Consider the following 13,640-nt stretch of genomic DNA (forward strand, 5'->3'; position numbering starts at 1 on the left):
TCAACTACTCCCAACTATCGCACCAGAACACTGTGGTTTCTGTCTCCTCCAGGCCGAGTGTCTATGAGAAATAGGTCCGAGCTGTGGGGAAAAGGTGGTTTTTCACTGTAACATCAAGCTCCAACATATGGCAACAATACAGAGCAACTCCCAAGTCTGCCCTGTCCACCTCCCTCCTCTCATCCTCCCCTGTTCCTGGCCGTGAGGCTGAGGCAGTATATGGAGGAGTTTTGCATGCTGACCTCTAGCAGGCCAGTGAACACTTACAGTCTCTTTTCACTTCTATTCCTAACAAACAGGAGATAAATTGAAGGGGTGTCATGTGAGCGGGAAGCTCCAGTAGTCATCAAGGCTCACTGTTCCTGGGAATTATGCTGATAGATGGACAAATCTGTTCCTCACAAGTCCAGCTCACATTCAGTGCCAGCTCAGGAAGCCTTTGAGCTTGTGAGGATGTGAGGATAAGGATGTGGAGGTCGGGGTGGTGGAGGGGCATACAGCGCGTCTGAGTTTCATGCAGGAAACCAAGGCTGCCTCCTACTAGAGACAGTTACAGCTCATGGTCGTTTTGTTTTTTTCTGTATCTTCAGTTTTTTTGTAAAGTTAAGAGAGTGAGAACCAAATTATAAAGTTCTGAATTCATTATGGTGGCTTCATAGATTGAGGTGAGAAGGTGGAGCCAGTCATCATCCTGGCAGAACTCTAAAATACGACCCTGGAGGGTTTGGATTTCACAACGTACAGCTGAGAATCACTTTAAAGTTACCAGACACCATTTGGAGAAAAAAATCTTTATTGCCACCAGCTCCGTCACAAAAACTACCCAGAGTGCCCGCGTCATGGCCTGCATTGTGTTTACGCTTGGCCCTGAGGCTGGCCTGGCCGGCAACAAAACACGTAAACACACACATAAAACATGGAAAAACAACATAGCGAGAAGATCTGATCATCCTTAAAGTCTGGATTCTTTATTTTATAGAGCGGAGGGTACACCAGGTCCCATTTCACACAGAAATCAGCATTAAGTGAAGCATTTTATTTCCATAATGGCGTACATTTTTTAAGTGATTATCATAACTTTTTCCTCATTCATTTAAACTAAATTTCATTTTGTCAAATCCTGGAACACTTTTCATTCCATGCTACATTGTCGTTGTCCATCTTTGCCTCACTATACACCGGCACCCTATCTACTGCAGAGACCCATTTCTTTGCAGGGATTCTAATACATTTAATAAATCTTTTTGTGAAAACAGACAACTCTCTCAGCTCAGTGGGGACATGCAGCATGTCATCCACTCACCTCCAGCACTTCATCATCTACCCTCTGGAGATTCTGAATTTTATCTTTGCAGTGACTGACAGGGAGTTAGATTACCTTTGGGTCATATTTGCTGAGATCCCAAATGCTCAAAGTGGCCGTTATATTGGGGTCAGTCTCCTGTAGCGAAGAAAAAAACTCTAGAAACCCCTGCTCTGTCACCCATGACCCTTTCACGGTGTCACCCAACCTCTATAACTGATTTTTCTTTAAGTACCTTCTGGGCATAACTCCAAAACGCTGGAGCTGGAGGGCAGCTAAATGAAATTTGTGAAGTATTCCCAGAGTGGACCGAGCTGGCATAGTCAAGGAGGCCAGTTTAAAACCTATCAGCTCCTCAAGTTGAGTTCCAGTAAGGCTTACTGGTTCCAGAACACAGCGAGGGTGAGCTGTCCCACCGACCAGTCAGTTATTAACCTGTTTCCACAGAGATGATGACGGGAACACGGCCTATTGTCTGGAAGTCATTAAGAGAGCCAGGGGTAGCCAGGGAGTGGCTGCATACCTCTGTTAAACCCCCAGCATGTGTACGCACACACACACACACACACACACACACACACACACACACACACACACACTCCCTGCTTGCCTTTCAGCTGTGCCCTGTTTAAAGTTTTACTGCTTCTTTCTATATCGGTGCAAATGTAATAATCTTAAAAAAATACTTCTCATTGCCAACCCACTCGTGCAAATTAATAACAGCACACACGGTGAAACAAGAGTGCAGAGATGACTTTTGTGAGATGTGGTGAAATGATAGAAGAATCCAAGAAAAGTTCAACTGAGACTTATAATTCATAAGCTATTACATATATATGTGTGTCAGAGTGCGTTTTCACATTTAAAAGTCTGTTTTCTGTCTCACTCATGCCTGTATTAATAGCCACGAAGGGGGGCTGGTGCCAGGAATCCAGCCTTAAAATGCAGCCCAGCTCTGAGGGGGAGATGGGGGAGGGGTTAAAGGGTGAGGAAGGGGCCACAGAGACATAGCAATGAGTGGATGGATGGATGGACGGATGGATGGATGGACGGACGGATGGATGGATGGATGGATGGATGGATGGATGGATGGATGGAGAGTAAATGTCAGATGTCTTTATTATGGACATGAATAACATTACACTCTTTACTCTACAGTGTGGCCCTTTGTTCCAACTTTCATTCATTTATTCATGTGGGAAATTGAATGTGTTCTGCTCCATATTGACACACACATGTTCTCACACATTTTCCTTCTTTCTGCATATAAAAGATTAAAGTCAGAAAGAATTTAAAAAGAAATGAAGCAAACCAAATCTCATTTTACCTCCCCTGCGGTTGACTGTGAAGCAGTTAAACTACTCTTCTTCTAATATAGAAAAAGCAATCATAAAGATCTACAAAACAAAAACATCATTGTATGTCTTGCAAGTCTTCCTAATGTAACTACTGGAACGAAATGTTAGCTCAAGCAGATCACAGAAGTTGTTCTTGCATTTACTGATTGAAATCAACTCTTCTTGGCTCATTCATCAGCTGGATCGCAACATCCAGTCATATTCATGCAGGGTTAAGGCACTGCCTGATACAGTACATTCATGTTAGTTGTGCTGTTGTACAGGAACGTATGTGCCTCTGGAGAGAAAATAGCTCTTGTTGAGTTTGGTAGAGGCTTTGTTTGCACCTACTTGTTGCCTTTTGTCTCTGTACCTGTGTAACTATTGTAAGATAACTGAAAGCGTTACAATCTGACTGACAGAGCCCATACTCTGGGGTTCCCTTTTCTTTAATGTGCAACATAGCAGCCTTTTTTTATGCATGTCAAGGGAGTTATCTCTTCCACAGAGAGCACGGCTCCTTACCTGCTTGAAACGCATCATTTCCATCCAAGATTTTTATTTTTTTTTGTTACTCATTTACATCACAATCTAACACATTTGCATAGTGCATTCCTAGCAGCTAGTTTGGCCCTCAAACAAAGAATAAATCGTTTTCTCACATCACTTCTGCACTGGAGCCACTTTTGCTACAGGGCTACATGTGTTTTGTACGGGCAGCTGCAGTACATACTGAAAGTAAATAGAAAGCGTCTACGATCTGGAATGCAGCCCACGTCTCTCTATCTACACTCATAGATGTGGGGTTATGGTGCATAACCAACAATTTACTTTTGCAGCCTGGGCTTTTCAGGAGGGGGACAGTGGAGGGGGGAAAAGTGTTTTTTTGAAGACTAAAGCAAATAAAAATATTCTAGAAGAGTCCAAAAATACTTCACAATTTTAGGTTTCAAAGGAACTTTTTGTCGTACACTGGTAAAAAAAAAAAAAAAGTTCAAAGTCAGCAATGTCAGAGGCAAAACAACTTTATGTGTAGTTAGATATTTCTGTGTTAAGGCTTTATGCCTTGTCAACCGTAGTATGTGCATAGGTTCTGAGGTTATACTGTAGCCACACATGTACATTCTCAAAACTGTAGTTACATACTGAGGCCAGAGAGCTACAACAGCTTCATAATTAAATAATTTAAATGCTATGAAATTCCACTATCATGCGCAAATACTGCTAAAGTTAGTGCCAAGCTACATTGCATGATGTAGCGCGAAATAACATGACAAATAGTTTTCAAAAGTTTTTCTTCTTATTCTTACTCTTCTTAAAATGAACCAAGATGACATCAGCTCGCTGCTTGATCACATTAGAGAATGCAGGTTTATGACCCATAGCACTGTGTGTCCACATCTGCAAAATAATTATGTGTATGCGTACGCACACTGTTGTGGTTTCACCTTTTCCATGACTTATTGCTAAAAGAGGGTGTGTGCAAGCGAATGTGTGCACCAGCACCCAGTAATCACAGCATAATTTAGTTTGGACTAGGATCAGTACATTTAAGTCCCCTGAACACACAATCCATCCATCAGCCGAATCTCAGACTGTGACTAAACTAAAACACCGTGGGCTAAATGCTGCAGTGGTCTGCTGCTTGTGTGTGTGTGTGTGTGTGTGTGTGTGTGTGTGTGTGTGTGTGTGTGTGTGTGTGTGTGTGTGTGTGTAAAGATAAGAAACTTTAAGGTTGTGTAATGTTAGTGGGAGATGGAGCTAATGGGTGCAAGGGGAGGCATGGAGGGTGAATGAGTACTGGGGGGAGTGTAACCTGATGGAATTTGTATCAACACAAATCACAAGATCAGATGACAAATAGCAGCTCAACTGCTCAAAACTCAGACAAAGATTCCCCTTTTGAATGGCAGCGTGTTATTACTGTCATATGAAGTTTAATAGCTTGGTGTAATTGCAGTAAAAATTAGACAAGCGTTGAGACAATGGGGGAGCTTCTGTCTCGCAGCAGTGGCAGCAACAGTGCAGATGTTCTTCAAAATTAAAACCACATTTCCCATAAATCCTGTTGCTTCCTGCTAGAATCTATTGAAAGTAAATTTGCCTTTCATTCCTTCCACTGTCTGCCACCACCAATAAAAGCCTTTGCTGAGTTTATACCAGACGGTCGACAGCAAAAGTACTACAAAATGTGTCTGGTACTGATTTATGGAGGTTTAATTTGCTGCATGTAGCACCTTTAAGCGAAAGCTCATGTGACAGCTACGCAGCCCGTCCTTTGAGTCTGGAAAGAAAAAAAAACATCTACAAATACCTCAAACTCAGCTTTTCTAGCTTGATAAATGATCACTTACATAACGCGTGATGCACGTGCTGTGCTGAGCCATAAATCAAGTGCACCCAGTCTCTGAGCTGATAGGGAACAGGAGATAACTCTTTGACCTGCCTGTCCCACTCTGATCGGGTTTTCTGCTAATAAACACACACGCTTAAAGAATGTACTGTGTAACGGTGGAGTGTCGAGCTGTGCAGGTGCAGTCTGGGCAGATATTTGGGGGTAAGAAGGAATTAAAGTGGTATGTGTTTCTGTGAGAGACAACACAACCAGCGATAGAGATTAGCTTGATCTGGTCAAGCTCTGACAACTATTAGACTAGAGTTGTCGTCTATGGAAGGTACATGCAAAGACAGAGACACACACAAAAATGTTAAAAGATCGCTCCTGCAATTTAGCACTGAAGCTGAAAGAGTGGAACTGAAGCAGATATTCCGACTTTTTGTCTATTTCATTGGTCGAGCTACAGAAACACGGGTTCTTACATTTCCCATAAAGCAACTCCACAATAACTCTTATACACCATCCCTGCCTGGTAAACACCACAAACACAGCCTCCAGGTCTGAAAAGTGAAGCCAATGCAGAAGTGCTTTAAACCTGCGTTCTTTCTAACAGCCAGCAGGGGGCGACTCTATTGGTTGCAAAAAGGAGTCCGATTGTATAAAAGTCTATGAGAAAATGACCCTAATTCTCACTTGATCTGTTACCCCAGGAAATATTTTCCAAATTAGTTTATGGTCTCAATTGCGAGTTTCCTCATTTTAGCTCGTGTCCCCGAATTCTCTGTCAGATCCACCCCTCGCTCATTACATCTGGTTTCAACAGACCAGGAAGGCGACGGCCAAGTTTCAAACTCAAGGCTTCGAAACAGTAGTTCACAAACCTGTCGGTGACATCAAGGTGCTTACGTTTAGAGCTTTCTGTTGTTTCTTTCTGCTGTAAATTTGTAGTCTGATAGTTCAAACCAGACCAGAAACCCGGACAACATCACTGTGGTTTCCTCAGGATCGCATCCTTAAGTTTGACAAACCGCCACAGTCCAGAGCCACAGAAGACAATACGCAGTTGGTTTTACAGGATGAGCAGTACATCTCACGACGAGTAAACCGATTTTATGTGTAAAATCACGGGAGTACCTTTTAAGTCAAGGTCCACTTGTTTGTTTGTCCCTGAACTTTTATCTTACATGATTGTACGTGAAGTAACTGAGGTTAGAACAGCTGTTATCACATGAGGACACCTGAGCTGTCCAGGAAAAAGCAAATAAGCAGACCTGGAGTTCTTGGAACTCATTGTCAGAATGTTATAAATTTAAAAAATAGCTTCTGGTGAAAGACTAGTTGAGGTGATATAAGGAGGTGAGGAAGCAAAGTAAATGTAAAAATGAGGGTCAGTTCTGTAATCCTTCCACAGTCCATGTACTCTTAATGAGGCAAGAACCCACACAATGGCCCATTGAGACGGCTGCTTTGGCACTGTAATTGGCAACAGCGGTGTTGTCTGCAGACGTACACATGTGAGTGTGTGAGATGGTGAAGTGTGGAACGAGGGTTTAGGGGTAGAAACAGAGGAGGAAGAGGACACATTGTTGAGAAGGCTTTGGTCTTTGTCCTAATCCTAATCCTGGCTAATTCCTGTTGCCCAGAACCATTAGAGGATAGAAAGGAGCTGCACAGCTGCCTCTTTACAAACCCCAAAAACCATCCACATGGAAATACATGCACACACACATATAAAAACATACACTATTACACACACGGCTGGGTTTCCATTCAAGACTTTTCGTACAAATTGAATCAGAAAGAAGCAGCAACTTATGACAGAGCTTCTCATAAATTACAAAACATTCATCCTCATCCTGATGAAGCAGACTGAGACAAATCAACCTCTTCAAAGAATTTTTTTTTTTTAAACTTGCTCTACAACATATTTCAGCTGAGGTTTTTTTTTTTTGAAGGGGTAAGAGACACAGTGAGAAACGGGACACGCGATGAAGAAAGCAGTTCATAATTCACACACAGATACGTGCTGCAGGTGGGTTTTGATATGAACGCCGTCCTGCTGACGTGCTGCAGGTGCGTTTTGGAGGGGAAGTGTGTGCGTGCAGGTGTGTGCGTCCTGTTGGCGGGTCACGGTGACGGTGCGCGGTAACAGCTGGAGAACAGGCTGGAAGACAGACACGCCTATACACATCCTCCTGGCTCCGATAGCTTCAGCTTGGACTTGAGCCATTAAGAAAGCCTTCGAAGTGTGTGTGTGTGTGTGTGTGTGTGTGTGTGTGCAAGTGTTTCTATGTATGTGTCAATCAGGCCTGTTTGAACAGCCAGCTGAACTTACTGTATCTTCCTCACCTTCCTCTGACAGGCAGGTGAGGATGTGGCACAAACAGCAACTGCAATTATGATTTCAAACAGCGGCACGTTTGACAAAAAGAAAAAAGAAAAATCCCGTGAAGCTAATTACGCAGAGCGGAGACGCTCCGTGCACACAGCAAACCTTTGTGCACACGCAGTGTTTCACAGTATTTTCTGATCTGTGTGTTTCTGCAGCGGTGTGTTTGGCTGACAGCGGGGGATCTCCCACAGCAGAGACACACAGAAACAAAGGTGCCCTTGTGTTGTTTAGCTCTGACCACATGATTTCACAGAAGATAACATTCCTCTGTTGTATCCACCGCATAGCTTGGTAATTACAGATACAGGAGAAACAGCCATTTGCATAATGTGCGCATGTGTGTGCATGTGTTTATAATGTTTTTTTGGGAGACTTTAATGCGTCTGTATGACTGGATGTTCAGCATGTTGCAAGAATATTGAAAAGATGCTGGCACAGATGATCCTGAAATAAACTGTGATTCAGCAGCCTGAGGAGCTGGTATTGCTCCCTTTAGCAGAGATAACTTTGCATTTTTGACCAATCTTCTCTGCAAAAGTCCTTGAGCTGCAAGATATTTGATATATTTGGTTTTCTTGCCTGTGTCAAATCCCCCCACAATATTTCAGTTGGCTTTTTTTCTTGACTAGTTCCTCCATTTACCCTCCATTTCTTTTTAAAACTATTCCTTGTAGGTCTTGCTTCTCTGCTCAGAATCATAACCCCGATGAAAGGCCCACTTCTGATTCAATTTGAACTTTCAAACCGATGGCTTCACATTTTCTTCAAGCACTCGTTTTAGACATGACGCAGAATTTACAGTTGAATCAATGACTTCAAGCTGCTCAGTCCCCGAGGCGGTGAAATAACCCCAAACCAGAACATTTCGCCATCATGCTTCACGGTCGGTTTGAGGTTCTTCTCCTGAAAAGCTGCCAAACATGTCTACTGTAACTGTGGCTAAACAACTCTATCTTTGCTTCATCTGTTGTTGTTTTTTGGCAGCTTATTCCTGGCATACCTTCCATGCAGGTCATATTTGTACCATCTCGTTCTGATTTTAGGACTTAGACAAAAACAGCTGCAGAGTTACCTGCAAGTTCTGAGAGGAAAGTTTGAGGTTCTTGGAGATTCTTTTTGCATTTAAAGTTCTAGGCCTGGGCTGAATTTTCTAGACAGGACAAAGTGGCAGGTGTTTGAAATCTGGACCACTTGTAGGTGATTGTCCTCGCAGGGGAATGATTTATGTCAGATAATTTGTCAGACTCACAGGTATCCACAGCCTTTTTCCTGAAGGTCTTAGAGCTCTTTAGATCTCTCCATGATGACACTTAAACAGCAAAGGAAACATTCGAGCCTCAATGTCAGAGGTTTAAACAAGAAAGTTCCCTCATGTCTCTCTCTAAGGAGGTTCGAATCAATGGTCTCCAAAGTAATGTGATAGATTTCAAAGTGTGATGAATGACGAAAATGACACGAAATGGGGATTTTCTGTCACCTTCATCTCTAGGATCAAATGTTTGTTTGTCCAAATGTGGCAACAAAAAAAAAAGAAATAACTTCCACGACTTACTACTTCCTACTTGCTTTTTTCACATGGCTGGATGTTTGTGTGTGTAATGTGTCCCAGCTTTGTGTCAATTCTGAGTTTACAGGCGAGACAAAACACAGAGCTCAACTAATGAACAGCTCTGCTCCAAATAAAACAGACGCTCTGTCGTCATACATGTCCTACTCTCCACAGCAGGACAGGAATTCAATGAAAGTAAATAACAACTTCCTTGGACTTGCGCCTGTCATTCAAATCACCCAGTGTGCTTTTGTTTGACACGTGATGTCATGGTTTACTTAAGGTAATAAACACAGAACTGAATAAAAGTTGTTATTATCTACTGATGATAGACACACAATGGCTGCACAAGTTCCAACCAGTTGATGAAACCCAGCATTTGTGGTTGAAGCTTCGACAGTCCTGCCACAGGAGGTGCAGAATGACAGATTTAAAATGTAGGATTCGGTGGTTGGTATCAGCAAGTAGCTATCAGAATCAGAAGACAAAACTCGGACTGGTGCATCCCTAAAATATATCAATACTTATATGTACTTGCATTCATTCTTGCCCTGAAGGAAACACTCAATAGTCAAATCCACTCAATCATCTAGGAATAGGAGAAAAAAATATATCTTGATTGTCTTCAGCTGGTGTCTGGCCTTTTGTTTGTCTAAATATTTACAGGGTTTGGACGTAATTTACTTTCTGCACTGAAGAGCCCATGAATTTATGACGAGCAGGAGGCCAGGAAAACGGCATTTTCATCATCAACTGGCTGAGTGATGCAGCAGTAAGAGGATGGACACAGCCAGGAGATTCTCTGTTAGCAAGACAAGCCAAGGGAGGGAAACAAAACCCAGGGACAGTTACTGCAACGCCAGAGGACATATTTCAATAAGCAGCATCCCAAGGTGACAGTAGGAATATAGTCCTGGTAACAGTCTAGAAACCACAAAACACTTGAACTCTGACTCGTGTTGTCTGCTGTGAAAAACTGGGATGTAGCCCAGACAGACGCATCATCAGGAAAACATTATCAAGGAAGATGTCAGACTTACAAGAACCAAGAGAACAGACTTTTACCCAACGTTGGAATTTTCTCAAATCACGACATTCAGGTGAAGCTAAATCCTGAAAATCCCCCAAACTGGACCCACGTGGTTCACACAGGACCAAGGAGGAGCAACAATGACTAACCAGAGTCTTCATTTCACAATGCTGATTTCACATATTTGGTTCAGGTCTGAAAAACCACACAACCACACTAACCTCACCTCCCAGGAGCCTGGCCGACTCATGTTACTGTACTTCATAAATCCTTAAGCGCTCTGGTGGAGGGCTATTGTGCAACCGCAGTGACACCACCACTGCCTCATATGACACATTCACACAGCCACAACGCAACACGGCATCAGTTAAACTCACAGTCTGCATCATTACCGCAGCAGGCATCGCAACTGCTGGATTGCCTCTCTCTGCTGCTGTATATTATAGTTTCCATCTATGTTGCAAAGTATGTGGTGCTAAGTGGTGGGTCAGAACAAAAACCGTCAGAGCTTCTGTGTGCAACAACCCAGAAGGACCTGAACTACATGTTTTCTTGGATAAGTGTCCTTGAAACTTGATATTAGTGCAGATCTTGACATACATTGATTTTTGACCAGAGGCGCTGACAGAGGATACTGAAAGCTATTCATTGAACTTCAGATTTCTAAATATATCCACATAATAGGTCAAGCCATAACACCAGAATATAACAATACACGACTGATAGAGCAGGAAAACTAGTGAGCAACAGAGACGTTGGTTACAGCCATTATAGCTGTAGCTAAGAGTGAAATAAATGGTTCATAGTGAGCTACAAATTGGACCCTTAACTAAATGTAATGTATGAACTATTGTTTTACTTGTAATAGCAATTTTTATAATTATTAATGGTAATCTAAAATGGTGAGATGGTCAAAGCTAGCTACAAAGTGATAAAGGCAGTTAGACTGGTAGAAACAAATGACAACAAATACTGGATACACGATTAAATCAGAGCGATAAAGGCAATAGATAAACAGATAACTACATTTGAATTGTTTAAATATTTAGCAAAAAGTAAGTGAGCTGATGCACTTTTAAAATAGTTAATGAATAAAAATTTAAAAAAATTAATGAGATAGCTAAAAAAAGAATGGTTGAACTTGTAAAATGGTTGAATTAGGTTTAAAAAAAAATTGTGTCAAATGGTTGAAACAGTCGTAGCTAAATGGTTGAAGCCAAACTAAACCAAACACCTGCAGTTCAGTTGTTCATCAGTGGTCTAGTTTAACATCAGCACATGTTCATGTAGGTGGATCGGGGTGAGCTGCCTCAATCAAGCGGCACTTTTGTCACGCATGCACGTTTGAAACCACTTAAGAACTGGATGAACTCCTTCTCCATCTCTATAAACATGCAGTACTCACGTTGGTCTTGCTGGAAACGGCGAAGGTGGCTCGACTGGAGAAGCGGGTGATGGAGGGGCTGGTGCCAGACGCTGGGCTCGTCACCATGGAAGAAACTCTGGAGCCAGCAGGAGGGCTGCTGGAGCTGGGGGAGGAGGAGAAGGTGGCCGGGGGGGATGCGGGGCTGGATGGACTGCTGAGGTTGTTGAAGGTCTGCGCTTGGCTCCCCAAGGTGGGGTTGTGGATGTGGAGAGGAGCCTGGCTGTGAGTATAGGCCTGACCCTTCCCGTAGATCACCTCCTTTATCTCCTGGTGGTTCTCCTGAATGTCCTTTAGGTGATTCTTGAGGTTCTGACTGTGGTTGTGGTTGTTGTTCAACAAGGTGCTCCTGTCACATGTGATGCCACTCAGCAGCTCCACCTGTCGGGTCAGAGCCTCCAGCTGACTCTTGAGCTGCCGGTTCTCCTGCTGCAGCTGAGCCACAGCTCGTCCGAGGGGCCCGCTCAGGTTGGCAGTCTCCTCCAGGCGACGCTCCATGCCCAGCTTGAACGTGCTGACATCCACGTGGATCTCCCTGATGGCATCCTGGAGAGTGTTCTCGTAACGGGCTAGAGCTGCACACACTGTCTCCCCCTCAGGGGAGGAAGATCGGGGGTGACACAAGTCTCCCATCTCGGCCAGGGTTGGAGCTTCCATCGGAGTTGCCGCTGGCGACCCTCTGGGCCAGACAGTCTGTGAGTTAACGTCTGTGAGTGAGATCTGCAGGCCACTGGAGAATGTGTTGCTTCAGTCGGTGTGCTGAGGGTTTGGTCGGAGGGGGTGGGGACTGATGGACCGGGGTTGGGAGGTGAAAGTCTGCAGGGGAGGGGGGCAAAGGTCTGGTCTGTGTTATCTCCACTCCTTCAGCTCCGTCCTGAGATAAACTGTCCTGTGCTGCGTCTTCTTCAGTTAACTCTGCTGTTTCAGGTACCGATGTCTCCCTCTGACTTCTATCTGCAATTAAAAGGGGTTGAAGCTGTCAAACTGTCAAAGATCAATAACATTCCAGTTTGTAGGTGAAGACTATTAAAAGCAATCAGAGATATGAACACTCAAACCGAAAGCATGCACGACATTAATTCATTCAGAAAGTACAAAAAAAATTCTAAAACATCGCACTGTTCAGGCTGACAAGAATAAGCAGATCTGTTTTGAAGGAGTGAGAATGGCAGAAGGAAAGCGTACATCTCTTTGAGCCAGCTACGTTTCATAACTGCTGTGAAACAATGAGGTCATCTTCTCAAACAGTTCCAACTAACCTACCTCAGCTGTGCTCCTCGGTTCAGCTCACCAGAGTTTCCTCAGCGCTGAACAGCTGTATGAGTGTGTGAGCTCTGCTCTGCGCTGCCGGCTCTCCGGTTTGTTTAAACTCTCAGGTTGATCACTCCTCTCTTGTGGCCCGGAGGAGGGAGGAGAGAGGGAGGGATAAGGGAGGAGGAGTGGTGGAGAACTAACATGGAAATAGTAGTAAGGGGAGGAGGGGAGGCAGGCCGGGCAGCTTTAATGTCCCAACACTGTGTAAACTGTCACACTGCTACCCTTCCTCGCTCCCTCCTTTATATCATAGATATGTCTCCCCTGCTTGGTCAGAGTAAATATAGGAAATAATAGAAGTAAAGGTAAAGAATACCTGCTGACTGTGTTATTGTTTCTTGGAGTTCATCATTCAAGTGTGTTATTACACATTTTATATCATGACCACTTCCAGAAAAACAAGAAAATGACAGAAACAGTATTTTTTAAAGCTGTACTGATGATTTTTATTTCTTCTTAACATTGTAAGAAGTGAAATGTGAACTGTGTCACTCACGGATTTCGTGCAGTTCCTCTTAGCCCTCACTGAAGCGTTAGTAGCATCATTTACCTGATTGTGTTTGGGTTTCATAGCACATGACTTTACCATCTTATCATCACAGCTCATTTGTTTAAACAAATGACAAAGTTCTATCTGCCCAGTGATAAAACAGACTGAACAAAACGGTATTACATACAACTTGTAACATGCAGACGCCTGGTCAGGACCTCTTGGTGTCACATTTTAACACACCTGGTTCCCTGCTTTCAGCAATTTTTTATCCTAGGGTTCTTTTGGCGACTGATAGTGTCCTATTTGGGATCAATATTTTTTTAAGATTATCTTTAGACGAACTTTTGGATTATTTTTAGACTTTGTTTTGCTTTAACTTCAGTTAAGTCTAAGCAACAAAACTACATGGTTTGGTATAAATTTAACCCTCTCCACATTTTTGAATGCAAACTAATCTCACC

At 43.2% G+C, this 13,640-nt stretch overlaps 1 protein-coding gene across 2 annotated transcripts in view; it reads right to left on the bottom strand.

The window, feature by feature from the left end:
- smtnl (smoothelin, like) overlaps nucleotides 1-12,722 on the bottom strand; it is a 29,861-nt gene extending 17,139 nt beyond the window's left edge. Inside the window, exons 1-2 of one of the 2 annotated variants that reach the window (XM_008305063.1) lie at nucleotides 12,636-12,722; nucleotides 11,355-12,322 (exon numbers count right to left, since the gene is read on the bottom strand). In XM_008305063.1, the coding sequence (XP_008303285.1) occupies nucleotides 11,355-12,029 (675 nt within the window). In that variant the 5' untranslated portion in view covers nucleotides 12,030-12,322; nucleotides 12,636-12,722. Of the gene's footprint in view, nucleotides 1-11,354; nucleotides 12,327-12,635 lie in introns of both variants that reach the window. The other variant, XM_008305062.1, reaches the window with a different exon arrangement.
- Nucleotides 12,723-13,640: the final 918 nt, after the last annotated feature.

Source organism: Stegastes partitus, unplaced genomic scaffold (assembly GCF_000690725.1).
Source record: "Stegastes partitus isolate 25-593 unplaced genomic scaffold, Stegastes_partitus-1.0.2 Scaffold2397, whole genome shotgun sequence".
NCBI classification, from domain to species: domain Eukaryota; kingdom Metazoa; phylum Chordata; class Actinopteri; family Pomacentridae; genus Stegastes; species Stegastes partitus.